The sequence below is a fragment of the Brienomyrus brachyistius genome, chromosome 8 (genome assembly GCF_023856365.1).
Source record: "Brienomyrus brachyistius isolate T26 chromosome 8, BBRACH_0.4, whole genome shotgun sequence".
NCBI lineage: Eukaryota > Metazoa > Chordata > Actinopteri > Osteoglossiformes > Mormyridae > Brienomyrus > Brienomyrus brachyistius.
This window is the reverse complement of record NC_064540.1, coordinates 9133878-9156843: the sequence shown is the minus strand read 5'-3', so window position 1 is coordinate 9156843 and position 22966 is coordinate 9133878. Positions and strand designations below refer to the sequence as shown.

Here is a 22966-nt window from a genome sequence, read left to right as displayed (position 1 = left end):
AGGTCATTGGTTGTTGAACAAGTGAGGTACCCTTTGTACGCTTATCTGCCCATTCGTTTTTGATGACCTCATATCCAATTCGGATCACGGTGATCCAGAACCTGTTCCAGTCCATTTCGTGGCATTCACAAACATACAAACTCATGAACACCTACTATTACATATGAAGCGAGAGTCACCATTTAACCAAATGTATTGAATCCTAAGGCTGCTGAATATTCATTTATTATATGACAGATAAATTGCACTTAAATACAAATTTGAAAACACAGAATGACCGCATAAGCAAAATATTGCTTACTTGGTTTTGTGACACTCATCCAATATAATGTCGAGTATAATATGTATCATTTATTTTTATAATTTTTAGGATGGAACCACATTGCTAGTTCAGGGATTTGAACCAATGCCCTTCAAGTTATAATTCTGAATCCTTAACCTTTACAGCATCTGAACATATAATACTGTATATGCACACAAATTTAACTATATACTATAATTTATGACCTCTCGAAAGTGGAGTGCATAACAAGATCTTATATAGTTAGCAGGTAGTGATTAAAGACCTCAGATTGTGGCAAAGACTTCTCAAAAGGCCTAAGTGTTCTATGTGTGATTAACAGAGTTATGTGTGCTTGAATGTGTAAAACAGAAACCCTGTCCTGATCCCATTCTCTGCCCGTCACTATAATCTGATCATAACACACTGGATTTCTGTAAGGGGAGGGGCTCACAGGGCAGTGTTTGAAAAGCTCAACTGTCATGGTGGATGAGACAGCTGTATTCAACGTGATCTTAACAAAGTATCCCATAAAAGAGTCTGCTTATGCATTTGAAAATGAAAAGAAGCATAACGGCTGATGATCCTGAAAACCCGTCATTGTTGGAGATCACAGTCTGGTCATAATGGAGGCAGGACCGTGTCTACAGAGCAGATTTCACTCTGTAGTTGGACTCTGCTGCATAATGACCAGTGCCCTGCGTGCCCTTGTATTGTCCAATGATTTTCACCTACCATTTTCTTAATTTAGCCTATCCCAGGGGCTACAGGCATAAGGCAGGGAATAACCCAGGATGGGGCACCAACCCATCGCAGTTGCCTATGCACCATTCACACCTATGGACAATTTGACATATTTTTGGACTGTGGGGGGAAACCCACAATGACAAGCACGAACATGCAAACTCCCCCATCATAATGTGTGCGTCTTAAAACTGGTGTCCAGTTTCAGGCACTGAAAATGAATAGAGTTCAGTAGTGATGCAACAAGATGAACCATCAAAATCTTACTTAATATACAGCAAAAATAAAGCATCAAACATTTAAATATGTATTAATCTGAATTTGGTGTTTATTTAACAGTTGTCTTGTGAAAACAGCTTAATTTAGGTGTCCTGCTGCTTTGCTCTTCTTGCCGGATACATTTCACTTTGTGGGATTTTTGACTGAAACAAATGTGGTTAGACTCATTGTTCAGGTTAACGGTGTTCTGACTATCAGTCTTTTGGCCCCTAAGGCTAAAATATTTGTCTTGATCTCACATAGACACATAAAACGGTATCCTGGAAATGCCTCATCATGTTTTCCGTTTATTTTCATTCTAGGTGTTGCTTGGCCATCACATTTTCCTTTAACACTATTAGAAACTAGAAACTTCTCCATGGTTCGTCCGTCCAAGTATGTCAGCATCAACTCAGCAACTTTTCTACCGTAAACTTTTGTTACATTATTAGTCATAACAGCTTGATGCATTCACTATGTACGACGTAGCGCTTGTCTGTTTTACACATTTTAATTATTTTACGTTGTTCGTGCCATGCGATGCATACAGGCATTTAATGTCTTTACATTATTTTTAATGTTTCTGAAGCTCACAATTTCTAAATATATAATATATCCACCCCCAGCTCAATCCCCCCCCCAATTCAGTTTTTTCCCTTCACCTGCACCCCTTGCAAGGCACACTAAACATGAGGGTCCACAAAAACCAATCGGCATGAAGTTATATGTTTTATATATATATATATATATATATATATATATATATATATATATATATATATATATATATATATATATATATATATATATATAGCCATTCTGCCACCCCTAGAATTAGGGTTACCATATTTGGTACGATGAAAAAGAGGATCTTGGAATCACAATATTAATGAGTTTTGCTTTCACTGACCAATCAGGTAGTATTTCTCTCATGAATATTAATGAGTTTTCCATAACCACCCTGTAAAATGACCCTACCCAGAATGAACAATTGAAAAACTATGTTTTACATCACCTTTCGTGTCACATTAATGCCTATTGATAGAGCTCTTTTCTCCTGAACATCATGTCTCGCTTAAGTCTTGCAAATCCTCCCTCAATGGGTGGTTTGTTATTGATGTGATGATGGTTCGGTGGGCTGATGTGTTGCCATGGAAAATTCACACTGGCTGAAAGGTACAGGAAGAAATGCAAAGAAAGCGCATCAGCACCAGCTTTCATGCCCTTGTACCTTCTGAGAAGACAGGGAGTGTGCATGCGATGCTGTATCATCTTGGCCTCCATGTTAGCCACAAGCTTAACACCTGTGCGCTAAATTCGCAGTGAGCTTCCGTGCAAAGACGCATTGGTGTTGGGAATCACAGGGTTTGCAAAAGCAAAACAGCATCACTGCTACTCTGGGTCAGAGACGCGGATCTTTCTTTTTAAATGTTCTCAGTGAGTGAAAACGTGGGGTGTTGCATTCAAATCAATTTCAGGAAAATTCTGGGAAATGAATTTAGAAGTTGGTTTATTTTCTTGCAGTTGAGCAAAAATCTGCTGAAATCCATTGAAATAACAGTTAAAATAATGTTCCCAACTGGAATGGTTTAAGCTCACAGTAAACTGTGTGCAAATGTACGCTACCACTCAAAAGTTTTTGCACACAAAAGTGAGATTTTCTACATTTGCATGTTACTCACTTAATACACAAAATACTTTGGTAACAAATACATTTACAGTATGTTCACCACTTCAGTACCTTTATTAACAAGAAAACGTCACATTTTGTAATTGATCAAAATAACCCCCTCTGGCAGTTATAACAGGGGAGAAAATTCAAGACATTCTTTCTACAAGGAACATTAAATACTGCTCTGTTTCATGGGATGAACCAGTTGACTAGTGCATTCAAAGGGCAGTCTAGGAATTGACTTTACTATCAACACACAATCAATTAATAGGATGTCAGACCGGCATCGTTATGTACTTCCATGTTATAAAGGAAACTTGTTTAATTTGACTTATATTTTCATTTATAGTTGTTCATTCAACTTTCCGATGCTTAACAAGAATAAAAAATCAACAGTTTATGAAATAAATGGATAAGTGGGTAAAAACCTGTGGCGTGCAAAAGCTTTTGACTGGTAGTGCAGCTGTTTTACATGAAGGCCTGTGCTTTTTTAAACATGGCACCTCCACCGCCGGCTCAGCTGCAGTTCGGGATGAAGCAGCTGTCGCTGTGACCGAGTTCAGACCCCACAGCAGCCTGGGTGATGGGATTCCTTTGTGGTGCCGCCTCTCGGCGCGGAACCCACAAAATCCTCCCGCCATTGTGCAGCCGGACTGTTTCCACCCCCGTCCTTGCTGGGGCGCTCTAGCCGGTGGCTGGCGTCATGTGATCTCAGTCTTTGTATCGAGGCCCTGTACAGCAGTGGAAGGCATTCTGGGCCTGAAAGACCCGACTCCTGCATTTCAGAACAGGAAGGAGCAGCAAAACAGTCACCGGCAACCCCCCCAACCACACATATGCGCCCCCCTGGTGGGGACCAATGGTGGTGCAGCAAAGTCTCTTTGGCACATGGTGCTGGTGTGACTACTCGGTCCCTCAGGTCTCCCAGCCATTGCAGGTTTCACACCTGGCCTCCTCCGTCAGCAGCAAGTAGGAGTTGATGGCCTCTCGCAGCCCCTCACTCATCGGGTTCTCTCCAGGGTCTCCCTCGCTCTGACCAAAGATCATGGTGCTGAGGACAGAGGTGGCGCGTGAACGGCGGCCCTTAGAAGTGGCCGAGCAGAGCGATAACGGAGTAACGACGCGCCCACTTTCAGTCACATGCCCACACGGTGTAGGAGACTCACAGAAAAATAGGAAAAGTCAAGTAAGAAGAAAACCCCGAATGTGACATGGAAGGGGAGAGCGGCTGGCACCCCGCATCACCCTAAAAGGTCAAAGATGAAAGAGGTTCTCCACGCAGATGAGACGGGGGCCCCTCTGCAGGATCTTACCTATCCACCTCGTTCCAGTTGAGTGGGGGTTTCCTGACAGGTGGGGGTGGAGTTCCTCTTATCACAGGGACATTGTTGTAGCCCCGTATAAAGCACGGCTCCCGTAGGGGGCAGCAGAGAGCATCACTGACCTCTGTGGGGGGTGTGTAATCGGTTAGGAAGTACGGTCCATTTCTGTGACTGGCTGTAGATAACTGATACTCGTGAAATTGTCTAGGAATCAATGGGATCGGGGTGGTTTGGAGATTCGGGAATGCTTTTCACGGAGGTATGCTGCTAAAGTGGTAAAATGTGCTGTGCTGTGCCACATGTGTGGCATTAAGGCTGATTTCTCAGTGTCACCAGCAAATAGCCAGAGCTCTCGTGGCAGGAGAGTCCGCAGGCTCAGTGCTTCTCTGTCTGTCTCTGTGCTTCTCCCTCCGCAACAGACAAGCCGCACTGCAGATTCGGCGTAGGTGGCGGCCTGTCCTGTTTGTGTAGTTTGGTTCTTTTTTGTGTTTTCCCCCTTGGGGAGAGAGGAGGCCACACCCACCTGAGTAATGCTCGACCAGCTGGGACAGCGAGGGGAAGGTGCTCCCTGGCGAGATGTAGAACCAGCCATTGGGCAGACGGTGGATGCGGTAGTGCTTCACCGAGCTGCCAGAAGAGTTTGTGTCACGGCGAATGGAGAGGGAGTAGGTACCTGCCGGGGGGGGGGGGGGGGGGGGGGGGGACAGCGATCAGATTCACCGTGTGTCACATAAGCAGGTAGCCTTTCCGTAGGGATTTGTACTGAGTAATGGACCTTAACATAAGAGAAGATGACAATCTGGACAATCAGTGTAAGAGTCAAATTAATGAGTTTGTCCTGATTCAACTCCGAAGCTCCTTATCTACTGCACCTGCTGCTGAATGATCCATTTTCCTGTGATTTTAAACATTGTTGAAAGAGGCATATGAACGTCACTCATTCAGCTCTGCTCACTTTAGCCGCAGTGAACGCAGTCAAATATAAATGTGCTTCAGTGACATCAGATCCACAGGCGGGATGACTATTATGTGGCACATTAAGTTTTGACTGCAGATTTAACTCCTGACTCAGGCATCCTGACTGCCGCGATGCAGGGGCCTCACCGATGTGGGTGTGGCTTGTTCGGACCATGAAGGAGCCGGGCTGGTTGTGGGGCTGAAGCAGCAGTTGCTCAGCTTTCTCCCGGGTGATGCCGTCAAAAAGCCACCTGTAGGGAAACAGAGCGGCCAATAGGGGGCATCAGTGCAGGACGGCCTCGGCAGCGCTGACCTTCGATGACCTTGACCCTGAGCTGTGACTCACCCGTGGTAGACCTTAGCAGTGTAGCTGCTGGGGATGTAACACTGCCTGCCCGTCGCTGTTGAGCTCACCCTCCACCAATCGCCTTCGCTGTGACAGACAGGCCAATCAGAAACCAGGAACCACAAAGCCTCCGAATAAATCTCAGCTGCCACGTCAAGGCTTTTCGTTTGCAAAACACTGACGTAAATCAAAGACATAATGGAGGAAAAGAGAGAAAGAGAGGGAGCTGGTGCTTTTCTGGGCTGGTGTCATGCAGTCATATGACTTATGATTCCTCTGCCAGATCGTAAATGAACTGATTCTTCTGTGGAGCAAATGCTTGAAAGAGAATTTCCATGAGCAAGTGAAAGCTTTAGCTTGTTACACACGACCCAAGTGGGCGGGGGAGTTCAGCCTGCGGGAAGCCTCAGAGTGCTGAGAACTGCCCCAGCGTTGCCCCAGTCCTGCAGGTGGCAGGACAGCTCATTGTCTTAAGCCTGTATGCTCAAACGATGGCTGCTGTGTACGTATTTGTGGCTGTAGATGGATCATGTGTATAAAGTGTGCTCCTCTAACCAGTCTGCCGACCAAGAGGGTCATGCTTATAATTTATATAAAGACTGTGCTGGATGAGGCCACATCAGTCTTAGTGGTCATAAAACGGCTGTCATTGCGTGGGGGGACTGACTTTGGGACGGCGTCACTTCTTACTCTGACAGGATGTCGAGTCTCTCCCCCAGCGTGATGCCACCGTCTGCCGTCCCTTCCGAGGAGGGGTAGTTATACAGGGATACCACCACGGGCCGGTACAGGTCTGTAGCAGGCAGGACGAGACACCACGTCAGAATGCGTGTTTGGACGGACTGGATTGAATGAACTGCAACGGTGTGATCAATGCTGACTTGCGCTGCATAAACACCCCAGTTCGGCCAAGTAAATATTTTCCCTGAGTTTTACCTTCAGTGTGGCTTACATCTGGATCGACGCGGTAACTACAATTCCAGTAAGGGGCGCCAGAATGACTCCAGAGCCGTGTGGTCATTGACATTGTGAACATGACAGCTGTGGGCGTGGTTCCCTTGTTTAAATACAGGTGTGTGTGTGTGTGTGTGCGTGTCTGTCTGTGTCTGGGTGTGTGTGTGAAACCATTAGGCGTTCACCCCGCAGCAAACGTCTACGAGGTGCCAGGAAGTCCTGAGGAGACCACCCTGCTTTTTACCAGCTCTGTGACACAAAGTTGCCAATTTTGGTCAGCTGTCTGGAGTGAGATTTTCACTGGGAGTAATAAAATTCTTACATTTATGTAACTGATTTTAGGTTTATAATGGAATAATATAGATTTTCCATAAGATTTCTTGTGTGAGTTTCCTGCTAGATGCGTCAGAGTTACTAGCAAAACCAAGCAAGAGAGGAGCTGAAGCTCAAATCCAGCAGGAATTTGGCACGTTGTGTGAACTTGAGGAGAAATTGCCCAATAAAGCTGAACTCTACTGATCTGTGAATAATTAGCAGTGGCGGCTATACCACCTGAACCTGATAACCTACTTTCTATACTTCAATAAGCACAAGGAAGCCCCTGGAGACCCTCCCAGTATAGCGGCTGGAGTCAACATGCTCTTGAATATACTGTATATTTCTAGCAAACAGGAAGAGGAGTTTGCATCATAATGGGAATTCCAGCTTTACATATGTTCAGTCCTGTTTTTGCTGTGCATCCCTGCAGCAGATTCAACAAGCCACCCTTGTTTGAGTAGAATAAGAAGGCAAACCTAGCGATCTATCAGAGCAGCACTCAGCCAGGGCTGCCAGCCCTCGCGCATCTGGTGTGACACGCATGCTTTCTGACTCACGCTCACGCAGGCAATCTTACTGCAAATTTATATCATTTCATTATAAAGCTAAAATTAGCTGCATTAAAAGCTTTGGGGCTGTTTGCAAACCCTACAGACTATTAACAAGGTAACAAAACTATTACATACATTTAAATGTGTGTGCAGATTTGCCTGGAATGGAAAATCTCACGCCAGCCAGCTGACCAATCCTGGTGACACTGGCTCAGTCACAGTGGCGGGTTGACGGTGTCAAGAAGGAGACTGGTCACCCACCTTGTGCCGTGGAATTTGCTGTGTCTGCGCCGGAGTTTGACTCTCGTTTTCCTTTGGCAAGACAACAGCCCATGATGTCTGAAGGTCTCCTACTCCAAGACGAGTGTGGCGGATCTGGGGGAAGAGGCAGTCCAAGGGTCATCCTCCGAAGTCTGCACTTCTAAGCCACTGGTGCATCGTGCTGCCACCGCAGAGAACTTATGAGACCAAAACGGGCTTTTCTGTAAATCTGTCGAGTCTGTTTCAATGGCCATGCAGCTCACTGCAACATGTCACACTTAGCTCCTGCGTTATGTACCTGTGGGGTCCCTCTGGTGGCTGGAAGTGCAGTACGGTGTGTTTACACTGGATGCAGTTCGCCTGCCCTTAAGTTTCCGTGCGATAAACCATGTTGTCCGAAGCCTTTGCTGTGCCCCTGGCGTGACAAGCCGGGCAGGAAAGCAGCCAGAGATGTGAGCTCGCGCTCTCCCACATATCGTTACCCAGCATCCTCCACCATTACCAGAACTGCATGTGCTCTCGCCGAACAGCTACTGTGTTAAACTAGCAGGCTGGAAGGATTCTACAGCGAAGCAAAAACTGAAGTAAAAAATCCCCGCAGAATAAAGAAAAGCATCAGCGGGTGTGTATAGCACTTAGTGGCCCCTGTCCCCTGCACTTTGTCCCCTGTACTTTGTCCCCTGCACTTTGTCCCTTGTACTTTGTCCCCTGTACTTTGTCCCCTGTCCTTTGTCCCCTGTCCTTTGTCCCCTGCACTTTGTCCCCTGCACTTTGTCCCCTGTACTTTGTCCCCTGTCCTTTGTCCCCTGAACTTTGTCCCCTGCACTTTGTCCCGTGTACTTTGTCCCCTGTACTTTGTCCCCTATCCTTTGTCCCCTGCACTTTGTCCCTTGTACTTTGTCCCCTGCACTTTGTCCCCTGTCCTTTGTCCCCTGCACTTTGTCCCCTGCACTTTGTCCCCTGCACTTTGTCCCCTGTTCCCCTTTAATGCACGGCAGCTCAGTGTCCAGATAATTAACATCAAGTGTAAATTAATATAACCAGCCCAAGAGGAAAATCATAAAGGAAAACAAAATCTTTCGTCTGTTTTTAAGCCAATCCAGTTTTGACTGGCTTATCCTACAAAATCGGCATTAGCTGACTGAAACTTAAATTAGCTAATGACTGTAATAGTCACCTTTCTTACCAACATAAAGTCAGCAGAAAAATTAGCCCCCCTCCCCTTCCTCCCCGCCCCGTGTTTCTGAAGGCTGCTGCTTCTCAGTATTTCTCATAGTGCTGAGGAGGATGTAGAGAGAGAGAAACAAGCGGCGTCTGAAAACCACGCTTTCCAACCGCACGGCTTATTATGAACGGGGGCAGAGAGGAGCTAATTCGGCAGAAGCGGAACAGCACTGACTGCTCCTCCGCATTCCTGGCCTAGAAGAGGAGCTCAGTCTGATACTGTCCTCTTGTTGGTCACCTTTGCATAGAAGCAGAACATGTTGGGAACGTCCCTCAGGCCATCTTACACATGTGGAGCGTCCTACAGCTGGGGGTGTGAAACATCTTATGGCACCCTGAGTGGGATTCAGACTCAGACTCTGTCCCGAAGCCACGTCCTCCTGGTCTGCCATTGGTACTTCTGGAGTATCTCATATAGTATCAGACTTACAGCTCACAGATTTAAAAACAACATCCACCCTGCCTGTTGCCATGGCATTTCATGCTACATGGAGTCCAGCTCTCCCTCTTCCACAGATATGTACAGCTGGGCTTGAGCAGCAATGGATTTGGCTCTAACAACCCGTTCTGGAGAGGAACCTTCAACTCTGTGATCTCGAGCCCTTAACCGCAATCGACGTCAAGATGACGTTTGCAGCCACCAAGCTCTGGATGCTCCCTGAGTTCACAGTCACAGCAGTGAATCAGCCTTGACTTCCTGTCAGAAAGCACGTTTAACCCTAAATACAGCACATTGTTATACCTGGAACTGAAAATAACAACTGTGCATATGAGGTATCTTAATAATGTATCTCACCAGTGACAGGTTCACATACAGTCAGGTCCATAAATATTGGGACATCGACACAATGCTAACATTTTTGGCTCTATACACCACCTCAATGGATATCAAATGAAACGAACAAGCTGTGCTTTAACTGCAGACTGTCAGCTTTTATTTGAGGGTATTTACATCCAAATCAGGTGAACGGTGTAGGAATTACAACAGTTTGCATATGTGCCCCCCACTTGTTAAGGGACCAAAAGTAATGGGACAGAATAAGAACCATAAATCAAACTTATACATTTCAATACTTGGTTGCAAATCCTTTGTAGTCAATTACAGCCTGAAGTCTGGAACACAGACATCACCAGACGTTGGGTTTCATCCCTGGTGATGCTCTGCCAGACCTCTACTGCAACAGTCTTCAGTTCCTGCTTGTTCCTGGGGCATTTTCCCTTCAGTTTTGTCTTCAGCAAGTGAAATGCATGCTCAATCGGATTCAGGTCAGGTGATTGACTTGGCCATTGCAAAACAGTCCACTTCTTTCCCTTCAAAAACTCTTTGGTTGCTTTTGCAGTATGCTTGGGTCATTGTCCATCTGCATTGTGAAGCGCCGTCCAATGAGTTCTGAGGCATTTGGCTGAATATGAGCAGATAATATTGCCTGAAACACTTCAGAATTCATCGTGCTGCTTTTGTCAGCAGTCACATCATCAATAAATACAAGGGAACCAGTTCCACTGGCAGCCATACATGCCCACGCCATGACACTTCCATCACCATGCTTCACTGATGAGGTGGTATGCTTAGGATCATGAGCAGTTCCTTTCCGTCTCCATACTCTTCTCTTCCCATCACTCTGGTACAAGTGGATCTTGGTCTCATCTGTCCATAGGATGTTGTTCCAGAACTGTGAAGGCTTTTTTAGATGTTGTTTGGCAAACTCTAATCTGGCCTTCCTGTTTTTGGGGCTCACCAATGGTTCACATCTTGTGGTGAACCCTCTGTATTCACACTGGTGGAGTCTTCTCTTGATTGTTGACTTTGACACAGATACACCTACCTCCTGGAGAGTGTTCTTGATCTGGCCAACTGTTGTGAAGGGTGTTTTCTTCACCAGGGAAAGGATTCTTCGGTCATCCACCACAGTTGTTTTCCGTGGTCTTCCGGGTCTTTTGGTGTTGCTGAGCTTACCGGTGCGTTCCTTCTTTTTGAGAATTTTCCAAACTGTTGTTTTGGCCACGCCTAATGTTTTTGCTATCTCTCTGATAGGTTTCTTTTGTTTTTTCAGCCTAATGATGGCTTGCTTCACTGATAGTGACAGCTCTTTGGATCTCATCTTGACAGTTGACAGCAACAGATTCCAAATGCAAATAGCACACTTGAACTCTGGACCTTTTATCTGCTCATTGTCATTGGGATAATGAGGGAATAACACACACCTGGTCATGGAACAGCTGAGAAGCCAATTGTTCCATTACTTTTGGTCCCTTAACAAGTGGGGGGCACATATGCAAACTGTTGTAATTCCTACACCGTTCGCCTGATTTGGATGTAAATACCCTCAAATAAAAGCTGACAGTCTGCAGTTAAAGGACATCTTGTTCGTTTCATTTGATATCCATTGTGGTGGTGTATAGAGCCAAAAATGTTAGCATTGTGTCGATGTCCCAATATTTATGGACCTGACTGTACGAAGGGACAGACAGTCTCCCTGCGCACCCTATCCACTAAAAGAGATTCTCGGCATCTAGCCTGTAGAATAACTGTGCAGGGACTCAGGGACGAACCCTGAAAGTTTTCAGGTGGAAAAGGCCGATCCAGCCCCAGACAGGCTGATAAGCCTGAATTTCTGCAGTGGCCATTTATCAAAAATGACGCCAGAACAGACTGTCAAGAAGACAAATCAAACTGAGAACGTGAAACATGAGCAGGAGGCAGGAAGGGATCCTTGTGGCGAGTCCCGCTGCTCTCGCTCTGCTCGCCCCTGCGGAGCCGCACACTTTGTTTGACAGACTTAACATCAGACCGATCCTTTAAGACAAATGGAATATAATACTAGGAAATAATATATGATGATTGTATACATTTAGCTTGTGGTTAATACAGGATGGGGTAAAACCAAATACATTGCTGCTTACATAAAAGTGTTGTTACTGTTGGGTCCCTGAGCAAGACCCTTAACCCTTAATTGCTCCATGGACTGGCTGATCCTGCTTTTACAAGAAAATGTATGTCACTTTGGGTAAAAGCATCTGCTATATGAATTAAGATAAATGCAGTTCGACATTAGCTGTTTATATAAGCGCTATTGGCTGCAGCACTCATTTTACAGTGGCATTTGTTGCAATGCCTTTGCTTGCATTGTTCACTATCAGCGCCATCGACAAACTGCGTTGTTTTCCTTTGTTGATTTTCACTTTTCTCTGAGACGCGACCACAAGACAACAGAAGGCGCTACACATCCGCAGGCATGTCAGCTGCAGCTTCGGGCAGCGCGCAGACACATGTCTCCAAAACAAGGGCTCACGAGAGAGCAGACAGGTCTTGAGTTACAACCTGAGCATCTATGTAAACTCTGAGGAATGAAAGTCAGCTGACTAAAGCAGTAAATTGGATCAGAGCAGTGCTCTCCAAACTTATTTACAGTGAAAGCAGTGCTCTCCAAACTTATTTACAGTGAGAGCAGTGCTCTCCAAACTTATTTACAGTGAGAGCAGTGCTCTCCAAACTTATTTACAGTGAGAGCTACTTTTACACAGAAAGTAATCTGGGGAGGCACAGAGTCAGTAGATTTTATGGATTGGAGGGGTGGATTCCCCCAGTAGATTTTGCTGAACAGGCCCAGAGGTGCCTGGCGGTGGGGGGAAGAAGTTGATTTGTGATCGACTACGAATGTCTTGGCGATCGAACGATTGGCGACCACTGGATTAAGGAATCCTTGTTCTTCCGTGGGGTGCAGGTTGATATACTTCTTGAATCTGAGAATATTTCTAAATCATGGCACCAGTGAGTACAGTCACTGTCCTTTGAGCTCCTGATCTTCTGCCCTCATTTCTCACTTTGTTTTGTTTTTGTTGTCCTTTCTACTTTTGCGCCTGTGTCTACTGCTGTATGCGGCGCTGTTGAGCATTTGATGAATAAATTTAGATTTTATTTCAAAGGACCGTAAATTTTAAGCGTAGGGCAAACTGCGGGTCTGCCACTCGGTATCCTGCACGGTATCCTGGGGGTGAAACCCCACACTCACACCCTGATCCACACCCTGGGCCACACACTCACCTCATCTCAGTCCAAGATGATGTCTTTGATGGTCCAGGTCGCCTCAGACCCCCCTGGCAGCTCCCCTCTGTGGAAGATGGAGACGAAGATGGCAACTTTCTCCTTCTGAGGACAGGCTGGATCTCCTGGGTTGAGTGTGAGTTGGAGTGGCGAGTGTGAGCATGTGCGTCTGCGAGAAGTGCGTCTGCGAGAAGTGCGTCTGCGAGAAGTGCGTCTGCGAGTGTGGGGGAGCGTAACCCCAGCTCAGCACATCTGGAGTGGTGACAGGCAGTGAGGTGCGACACTGCCCCCTTTTCCCCTCTGACGAGAGCCCAGGTGTGTACGTGTGATGGGGGTGGGGGGTTGTCGTTGGGGGTGCGGCCCCGCCTCCGGCTGCTTCCTGTGACGACAGGGCTCCATCCACGAAAGCAGGAAGGCTGCGCTGAGGTCTCTCGCATACATAGCCTGCTCTCCACCCCGTGAAGTTTTTGACCAAGTAAACAAGATGGGACTGTGCTGTGTGTCTGGGGGGTTTTACTTTCCTTGCTGCCTCCGGGGTGTCACATCTTCCTGAGAACACCCTCCGCTAGCCCACTTGGCCACAGCTCCTCGCTCAAATGCTCAGACAGGCAGCTGAGCGCCCCCTCCTGGTGGCCCATCACCCTCCTGCATGCAGCCTGTGCTTAGGGCACGCAGGAGGGGGCCGTGAATAATGTGATCTTTCGGGGGTCTTAGAATTATTTATGCTCCGATTGACATTATACCGCTAGCAGATGTGGCATGAGAGGAATTAAACTTGCTTTGTTCATGATATCTGGGGTGTAATGATGTCTTAATAGACACTGCACCACACTGTCACTGCTCTGCTGATGATCTCCACACACAGGCTGCCTCAGCTTTAAGCAGCACAGTGCTAAAAATACTGTTTATCAATGTGATGACACCCCCCCCCCTCCCAGTAAGTGGGCTGTTTCTAATTATAACCTGTCAAGTAGCTTGACTTGGGGTCCCCGACTGAGAGGGTGGGCCTCGCCCCCCCAAACGCATCATCACAGACCAAACTGCAGTGCGATGACTCTTTAGTCGTTCACTGTGGCTCTGAGGGCGTTTGTGGGGAAGATGGTGATTTCTCCCTGATGTCCTATTTGCATCATTTTCTCACATGTGTGTGAATCTGTTCAGGTCTGTTTGGGGATTCTTGGTTCCTGGTTCCTCCTGACCCCATCAAAGTGTCCTTGAGCAGGACACCGAACCCCAAATTGCTCCCGGTGAGCAGGTTGGCACCTTGCACGGCAGCCTCCGCCACCGGTGTGTGAATGGGTGTGTGGATGGGTGAATGTGAGGCATGAAATGTAAAGCGCTTTGAGTACTCGTAGGAGTAGAAAAGCGCTATATAAATGCAGTCCATTTACCATTTACCATCTTGTCGAACGTAGTGGGAAGGAAAGAGGAAAAAATGCAAAGTGCAAGGTTTGGTGGGCAAACTGATCAAAGACGTGAGAGATCAGGTCTGATTTGGGACAGCCAGTCTTCAGTGATGAAGGGAAGTACCCCCCCCCCCCCCCACCAGGAACAGGTTCTTATTGCCCCCCAGTTTAGACAGCATCACAAAGAGAATAAATTAAGCTTTGCGGCCCCAGAAAACCAGAGTCAGATAGAAAGCCTTGGGGGGGGGGGGGGGGGGGGGGACTGGGGATGTTCCATAACCTGCAACGGTGTCTCTCCTGAACTGCTTCTGGAAGCCAAGGAGAAGCAAATGAGAGTAGGACGCCTGCTGGCCTCACGTAGCTCAGCAGAGATCTGTGCTAATAGCTCAGAAAGAGCATGGAAGAAAAACTCAGAGCAGGATATAAAGATCTGTGATCAATAAGAAGAATGGTTGTCTCAGGTCGTAGAGAAAAGACCCGTGTAGTGCAAATACAATATGCGTCAGTTAGATGGAGGTGCCAGCGGAGAAACTGTATGTCCAGCACAAAACCCATGTCTGGACCAATAAGCAGTGGTGCAGTATGATAGCTGCTGTTAATGATGTTACTGTATGTACCAGGGACCTTTACTGGGCCAGATCAAACTAAATATCTGTGAAGTGCTGCTGGGTCAACCATCCGTCCATCCATTCATCCATCCATTCATCCATCTATCCATCCATCCATCCATCCATCCATCCATCCATCCATCCATCCATCCATCCATCCATCCAACTACTTATCCAGTGCAGGGTCACACTAAGCCTGGATCCTATCCAGGAAGCATAGGGAAAAGGGAAGAGCACACTAGGTGGGATGCGAGTCCTTGGCGAAGTGTATACACCCACAGAGGCATTTCGGAATTACTGATCAGTCTAGCTGCGTGTCTCTGAACCAGAGTACCCAGAGGAAACCACACAACATGAGGATAACGTGCAGACTCCAGCCACAGAGAGCAGAGTTCAAACCACCAACTCTGCGAGCGTGAGGCGTCACTGATACCCATTGAACCACTGTAACGCACAAGTGACCCACAGCACACCTACGAGTTTACATCACAAACCTGAGTAGGTCAAATTGCAGATACCAATCCAACTGAGCTCTGATAAAAAGACCTGATTTCTCTACAGGGCAGTAATACCTTGTTTCCACCAAGATGGTGCTGGTGCTGGTGCTGGTGCTGGTTCTTGCTTGGTGCCTTATGAGAAACGGCCCATTTTTTCCACCGGTTTCAAAAAAAGAATGGAATGTAAATGTTACATGAGAGTAAAGTAATGGTTGATATGCATTCAGTTTTTAGATATTTTTGATCTGTTTCAGATGATAAGTTTTTCTATGCTGCTGAATTGAAAAAGCAAGTTTGCAGAATATGACTGTGGCTCTTTTGCCTGTATCCACTTTTGGTTCCTTAAAGGCTCCCCGGTCTGTGTGTGTGAGTGAGTTTCTTTTCACTCAATGTTTTACCGCTGTCCTTTTAAAGATCACGCAATAAAAGAGTTTGCTCAAAATTTGCTGTCCACCTCATCATCTCTTTGCCATTGAAGTGCCACAAAATTTTATATATTCGACCTGCATCTTGTTTATAATTTATGAAATCTGGCCAGCTGATCAATCTTTCGTGTTCCACAGAATAAAATAACGATATAATGTTATTCCAGGGGTTAGCACTGTTGCCTCACACCTCTGGGACCCGGGTTCGAGTCTCCGCCTGGGTTACGTGTGTGTGGAGTTTGCATGTTGTCCCCATGTTGTCGTGGGGTTTCCTCCGGGTACTCCGGTTTCGCCCCACAGTGTGCCCTGCGATAGGCTGGCCCCCCATCCTGGGAAGTTCCCTGCCTCGTGCCCATTGAGTCCGGGATAGGCTCAGGACCCGCCACGACTCAGTAGGATAAGTGGTTTGGAAAATGGATGGATGGATGTTATTCCATTAATAAGCTGGCAGATTGTTTCTTGACTGGTACTGGCAACATTAGACAAAACCATATCAGTTATGGATTGAATATTCTGGATATGTGGAAGGTTTGGATGCGATAGCCTGACCCACTGTCGATGACGTTAGAGTGCAAATTCTGAGACCAGCCTTTCTGTGGTACCAGGTTGGAGCCATTTTTTCTGGACCAGGGCCAGTTTTGTGCAGTGGAAACGTGTGGAACCAGTTCTAGAGTGGGAAACAGTCTGGTACCAGCTCCGGCACGGCATAGGAGGTGACTCATTAACCACAGAGAGGTTCTCCTCATGCTCACTGCTGCTAAAGGCAGAGGCGTTGTGCACTGATGGTGAGGGTTAGGAGGTTGAACCAGGCTCCATCACGGCATCATTTACTTAATCAAGGGCATAAGTTTACAATTGCACATTATTTGTGAACTCGGAGTGTTTTGTGCATCGTATGGTCTGAGGATCATTGGGTTAGGACATTGTGACAGTGGTCAGGAGGTCACTAGTTCAAATATCAGGATCAGCAGAGTGATGTCACCATTGGACCCCTGAACTCCCCTGAACATTGGAATCAGGTGTAATCGTCCCTCTCGGAACACTAACGAGTCCACATCCTCGGGGCTGTTCGTTAGACACAAGCGCAGGCTACTTCTCGGGACGAGTCTGCCGCTTTGGGCCTGTCTGCCAACTGCTGCTCTGTCATCACGCTGAATACATGGGAAGAGCCACTGCACTGTATTTAAACTGTGCAAAACTGAATCAGTCTGTACTGTCTGTGAACTTGGGGCACGCATTTCAAGAAAAACAGATTCCTCATCAAGTATTTTTATTAAAAACGTAACTACATAACATGTTCACCAAAAGGCAATGTGGATATTGTTCATTTTTATGGCAGTTTTTTAAAAATAAACCAGCCTACATATTCCATATATTTATGGTTTTTATAAATATTTATTTTATACTATGTTGGATTGTTGCATTATGTAAGTATATATGAATGTATGTTATTTATATCATTTACAGATATACAGATTTACAGATCATTTACCACTGCTGAATTGCGTCCTTTTGTGCAATGATGAAGCAGAATCCTTGATCCTGGTGCTGGACGGCCTGATGGCATCTCTCCACAGCGGGTCTACTGGTGTTCAAAGGTGGATGCTCCTTCTCCTGGAGCCCCTCACATGGTCGTATCTCCAGGGCGACCAGGTGCAAAGCCTTCAGTGTTGCTGTGACTATTAGTGTTCTTCATCACAGCATCACACCCTAACTACGTCAACTCATCTTCTTGTTTTCTTATTTATTCAAAGTTTCCTCACAAAGCAATGTTCCACATGTTAAAAATAACTTGTTTACCAATGTGAGTACCTCCCCCGTTAGGGATGAGGTCCTCGTGATTCATTCTTAGTAATGGGGTAGGGGGAGAGTTCTCCCCTCTTCAGTGTGTCATGGAAGATCTAACGCAGCATATGGGGAACTGGGCTGTGATTGGCTGCCAGGAAGTCAGGGACAGCCCACATCACATGGAGCCTGCCAGCCTGCTATAGCCAGCTGATTCTGATCGATGGTAAACCGAAACTCTTGCTCTGTGTGACCACAGCTCATTACAGTAACTAGTTGTGTGAGTATCTCAGTTGAACTGGAACGTGGTGATCCACTGTTCCAGGCCATAGACTGTAGCCCTGGTTTCCGTCAACCTGTGGAACCGAGTACTTGAGACAAATTCAATCTAAACATAGAAATTTGGCGTCAACATCAGGATGGGGTCCCTCGGTTAACGTCTTAGCCGTGAGATTTGAGATTGGCGCATTAGTGACTCAGAACATGATGTATCACCTGATATGTTTCCCTTCGGTCTTCATGTTGATTTATCTGACTCTGTATCTGACACCAAAAACAGCCCATTCAAAATGAGAGAATTGCCAACAATGAGCACAGGAGCCCAGGGTAAAGCGGCTGAATAGGGTACAAAAGACCTTTCACTTGACCTGGTAAACTTGAGTTGAGTACATGAACAGCAGATTTCACTCCACAAAGAACAAAAACATAATCAAGAGAGACAGAGATGCACACAGACACACTGCACCTTGAACCTAGTTTTATTGAGCAGTCAGTACAAAGACCAAAGGCAGCGGATGGTGAGAGCTTACATCTCCCCTCTAGGGGGCGTGAAACACACTTTAGCATCAACACAGAGATGTATTAACGTGTGATTTGAGGGACAACAAAACTACTAGATACCATCGAAAGCTGTCAGAATCCAGTAAAATGTATGATTAAAAACACTCAACATGACTGGATGTGACCTGAAGGAGGCGCACTTCAGATGAACAGCTCTAGCAGATTCCACCGGCAAACCATTTCACATTTCCGATACCGGACATGGACGAATGCTGAAATCACCGTAATAGCTGCTCACAGATCCACAAGATCAGATTCCCTGGATGCTGACAGATAGACGATCTTCCAGAGGTTGAAGGCCTATGTCCTGAAGTTCCTCTGACCCTTGTCCTCCTCAACTCCTCATACATTAATCCATCTTATGGTCCAATATTTAACAGGGTGCCTGTGCTGACATCAGTGTTTGCATTGCTACATGGAAGTTCCGTTTCGTTGACTCTCCTGCTCTCCTACCATCTCAATGTTCTTCAGGAACACGATTTCCCCATTTTCAGCAGGATGACTGCGTACTAAACCCATTCTGTGACATCGATGTGCTCTACACACTCCAGTGTGTGGACTACAAACCTATGAACTGAGTACCTACCAAACTATCAGGCCTGTTACGTGCGAGCAGCTTCGAGAAGGCAGGACTCCCCTACAACAGGCAGCCGAACGACAGCTAATCGCTGACAGCCTACAGTCTGGCTGGTCCGCTGGAGAATCGCGGTTAGAGCTACGGAGAAAGCCATGCAGCAGACAGGGTGAGAGGAGACGCTCACAGGATGACGTTAAGACAAACACGAAGATTACCATTAAAAAAAAAGGCAGTACAAATGTGCGCGTGTGAGGGGGTGTTTGCTGGATGGAAAGTGGAACAGAACCCAACGGAAGGCCTTCCCGGCCTGTGCTGAGGCAGGACCACCATGCGGCTGCACTGAAACTCCACGAAATGCTCTGGGAGATTGACGCTGTGGTCAGTTACACAGTGTGTGGGCAAGCCTCACCTGGCACCTCCAGTGGGTTTGAGATCCAGGGGGACACGGATGTCCCTCCCAGACCCGTCCCCCAGACCCAATCACAAATCCGTCCTGTGCTAAATCTCCAACTCATCACAGAAAAGACAATTCAACTGTTAAATGACGCACTGGCAGAGTGAGGAGTAAAATTCAGAACCGCTACAGGTCACCTGACCACCCGAGGGCGCCAACGTGCCGCCACCAGCCCTGGGCTTCACTTTTAAACTAAACATTACTCTGATTTCTATGCTCTTTCAGCTTGTGAAGTTCAGCTTGGTGTATGAATACATTTACGTAGGTACCTGTCTATATGTGTTACACAATACATTACAGCCCCCTCTTGATGCAGCGGGGAGAGCGGGGGACGGGGGACACTGAGGGGGTGGGGGCCCCGTCTAGCAGGACACCTCCATGGTCTGGGGCTGGGCCTGGTTGTCAAGAGTGCCCTCCAGCTGGCCATGGGCGTGGCCACGGCTGCCCTCACCAGAGCTCACGCTGGAGGAGGACTGGGTGCGGGAGCGAGCCAGCCGCGTCATTCCCGCCGAGGCCACTAGGGGAGACAGAGAGCAAGAGCGTGAGCCGCTTGTTCCCCTAACAGCAGGGCTGACATGATGGAATGAGACTGGCATGTTAGCATTCAACTTGCCCTTCCCTACCCAGGATCAATTACACCTGATCCCAGTGCTGCTACGCATAGCGGATTGCTGACAGTATTATATTGATATAATACATATTGCACGCCATTGTGGGAAAATCTGCAGGGAATAAGTGAAACATGCAGTCCTACAGCACTCAAAAAAAACAACAGCGGTGCCTGGAAATACTAATAATGATGATAACAATGCATGAATAAACAGAAACCAAAGTGCAGGAGACGGAAAGTGCACTGAGGACTGAGACACGCAGACAGAATATCCTGCTTTAAGGTGCCGCGCACACGCGCGCGCACACACACACACACACACACACACACACACACACACACACACACACACACACACACACACACACACACACACACACACACACACACAAGGCACGATGGGCCTGGAGAGCCTAACATCTGTGAACACAGCGCATGCAGCACAGAACAGAAACCAAGGATGACGTAAGGGGTGGGTGGCAGCGGGGCAGCAGGCAGCCGAGTGCCTGGAGGGGGGCAGCAGTGAGCAGCACCGTGACACGCCACTGGTCCCGGTACCTGTGTCGTTGTTCAGGTGGCTGAGCTGAACATAAGGGACTGTTAGCGTGAACGCAGGAGACAGAGAGAGAGGGAGAGAGAGAGAGAGAGAGAGGCGGAGAGAGGGAGAGAGAGGGAGGAACAATAGAGACAGCCATTAAGACAAGATCAACATCATGGACGAGAACTACTGCGCTGAGCCTGCTGAGCCATTCTGCTGTCCTTTGTCATGACGGCCCACTGGCACGGTAAGCAGAGCGTACTGCATACCCCCGGCCCATGTTCTTACAGATCTACTGCGGCAAAACACAGACCCTGATCCCTGGCTAATCCAGCCCAGGGATTAAAATATCACGGCCCTGCTGGACACCTGGGTCACGGACTGTGGTCCGCGCCGAGTGGGAGGCCAGGGGGCTCTGCAGCCTGTCCTCCCAGCACTCTGGTGGCCACGGCAGGCAGACCTTTTGCTGCTACCCTGGGGTCACATTTGCATTTTACATTTATGCATTCGGCAGACGCTTTTCTCCAGCGGCGTACACGTTTCTCAGGAAGCAGTGTCAGAAAACACTGCAGGTGAGACTCAAACCCACAACCGAAGGCTTAGGAGGCCAGTGCCTTCTCCATTAGGTCGCATGACAGAGCAAAGACTCCATGAAGCAGCCAGCTGCAGTACTATGTCCACGCTGAGCAGCATTTAAATCTGCAGCCTGACACCTCAGGCTGAACAAAGAGCCCAAGAGGACAGCATACGCTGAAATGCTTTCACTGCGTAACATAACCTGTTCATCACGACAACATTTATACTGTAAATATGCAGAAATAAACGTGCCTTCAGTGCCCTAACACTGCAGCTTGAGAGCGCCTCCTTCTGGGCTAAAAGGAACAGCCAGCACTGACATGTGGCTTTCCGGGCTGCAACCAGGGACAATGACGGGCTGACAGGTTGGAAACGTCTGTCTGTGTCTTTAGGCTGGGAGAGAGCCAATGCAGTGCAGCTCACGCCTCCGAGAGGCCTGACATCTTCTTAGTTTGTATTCCAGTGCGGTCTGTCCTTGATTCTAGGCTTATAAAGGTGCCTCTGTGAACAGCATCTGAAGAAACACAAAGACCAGGTTGGGGGGGGCAGCCTAGTGCTACACTCCCCGTGGTCGTGACCGGTGTCACAAACGTCTGGACGCGCCGTGCTCGGCCTGATGGGAAAGCCTCCTCCCCTAAGCCCACTGCACGGTACACAGTGGAACAAACAACCACTTCACTACAGGCTGGTACTTTTCTCACGACCCGGACAGACTGGTAGCCGTGGCGTATGAGCTGGTAGAGGCTGCCAGGCTGCACGGGGGAACATCATGGCTGAGGGGCACCGCTAGGGGGGCGGGTTTACAGCCCAAAGTGCCTGAAATGAGGGGGAGCGCACATAGAGCCCGGGAGGAGGGGGCCGAAGCCCACACATGCTTCAGAAAGAGGCTTTACATCCCAACACAAACCTCAAAGGGCCGGGCTGCCATGTTGGGAGGGGAGGGGAGGGGAGGGGTTTCATTTATACCTCAGCATTGGGGGCGGGGGCTTTAAACAAGGCACAGAAGACGGGACACTTCGACAAAGGAAAAAAACAGGAGAATCAACCATCATGTTAGACTGTTCAGACGAAGCAAACAGCATTACGGAAAACAAAGAGCGCCACTCTGGTACCCATCCGGAAGGATGGTGTGTCGCGGCCGGACGGAGGGAAGTGGGGGGGATACTTACTGTAGCCCATCCCCTGGACAAAGTACTTGAAGGCTTCGGTGAGCTTGCCAGGCTGAAAGAGAGAGATGGGTTACACCCTGGTGCCTGAGGACTGGACCTGTGACCAGGAGGCCATGTGTTTGAGTCCCCAGCTCAGATTGCCTCATACACTAACAGTACAGTAGATTATAAAAAATGTTAGAAAAGCAAAGCTAGTCACTAATGAATAGGGTGGTGGTGGGGGGTGTCTATAGACCGGGGGTGAGCAGGTGTCCCCCACTGCTCCATCTCATTAAAGGCCCCGATTAGAACTGCCTTTCACCCCCCTGCCCCCACCACCACCACGAGGTGCTGCTAATCCGTGTCCATGACGACGGGCCTCGCAGTGGACTCCACACTGAAAAGCCTTTTAGGACTATACCGGGTACATAGCATCCAGCAGAGCCATGCAGCTGCTTCGGTTAGCTATAAACCAGCTCAGAAGGCGAACCCACGGTACGCCATGGATGACATGACAGTACCAGCAGAGGGCATGGGACAGCGGTATGAGGGGACTGTGCGGGACAGCGG

General features: G+C 47.8%; 2 protein-coding genes across 4 annotated transcripts in view; both read right to left on the bottom strand.

Moving 5' to 3' along the window:
• Window positions 1-2775: 2775 nt before the first annotated feature.
• On the bottom strand, window positions 2776-13265 carry LOC125748017 (src-like-adapter 2). The gene is made up of 8 exons (XM_049023805.1): window positions 12933-13265; window positions 7664-7777; window positions 6270-6372; window positions 5580-5666; window positions 5381-5484; window positions 4800-4949; window positions 4268-4400; window positions 2776-4005 (listed from the first exon to the last, which is right to left on the bottom strand). Exons 2-8 carry the CDS (start codon window positions 7734-7736, stop codon window positions 3870-3872), a joined length of 786 nt encoding a protein of 261 aa, XP_048879762.1. The 5' UTR covers window positions 7737-7777; window positions 12933-13265; the 3' UTR covers window positions 2776-3869.
• A 5130-nt stretch (window positions 13266-18395) lies between these two features.
• ndrg3a (ndrg family member 3a) overlaps window positions 18396-22966 on the bottom strand; it is a 41167-nt gene continuing 36596 nt past the window's right edge. For 2 of the 3 annotated variants that reach the window (XM_049023797.1, XM_049023799.1), the window contains 3 exons: window positions 22418-22469; window positions 20693-20731; window positions 18396-20041 (listed from right to left, as the gene is read on the bottom strand). In XM_049023797.1, the coding sequence (XP_048879754.1) occupies window positions 19887-20041; window positions 20693-20731; window positions 22418-22469 (246 nt within the window). In that variant the 3' untranslated portion in view covers window positions 18396-19886. The remainder of the gene's footprint in view (window positions 20042-20692; window positions 20732-22417; window positions 22470-22966) is intronic. The other variant, XM_049023798.1, reaches the window with a different exon arrangement.

Coding starts and splice junctions, on each gene's coding strand:
- LOC125748017 (XM_049023805.1), bottom strand. CDS start 7,736: ATGGGCTGTTGTCTTGCCAAAGGAAAACGAGAGTCAAACTCCGGCGCA. Junction 4,950..5,380: donor AACAAGCCACACCCACATCG/GTGAGGCCCCTG, acceptor CCCCCCCGGCAG/GTACCTACTCCCTCTCCATT. Junction 4,401..4,799: donor GCTGGTCGAGCATTACTCAG/GTGGGTGTGGCC, acceptor CACCCCCCACAG/AGGTCAGTGATGCTCTCTGC.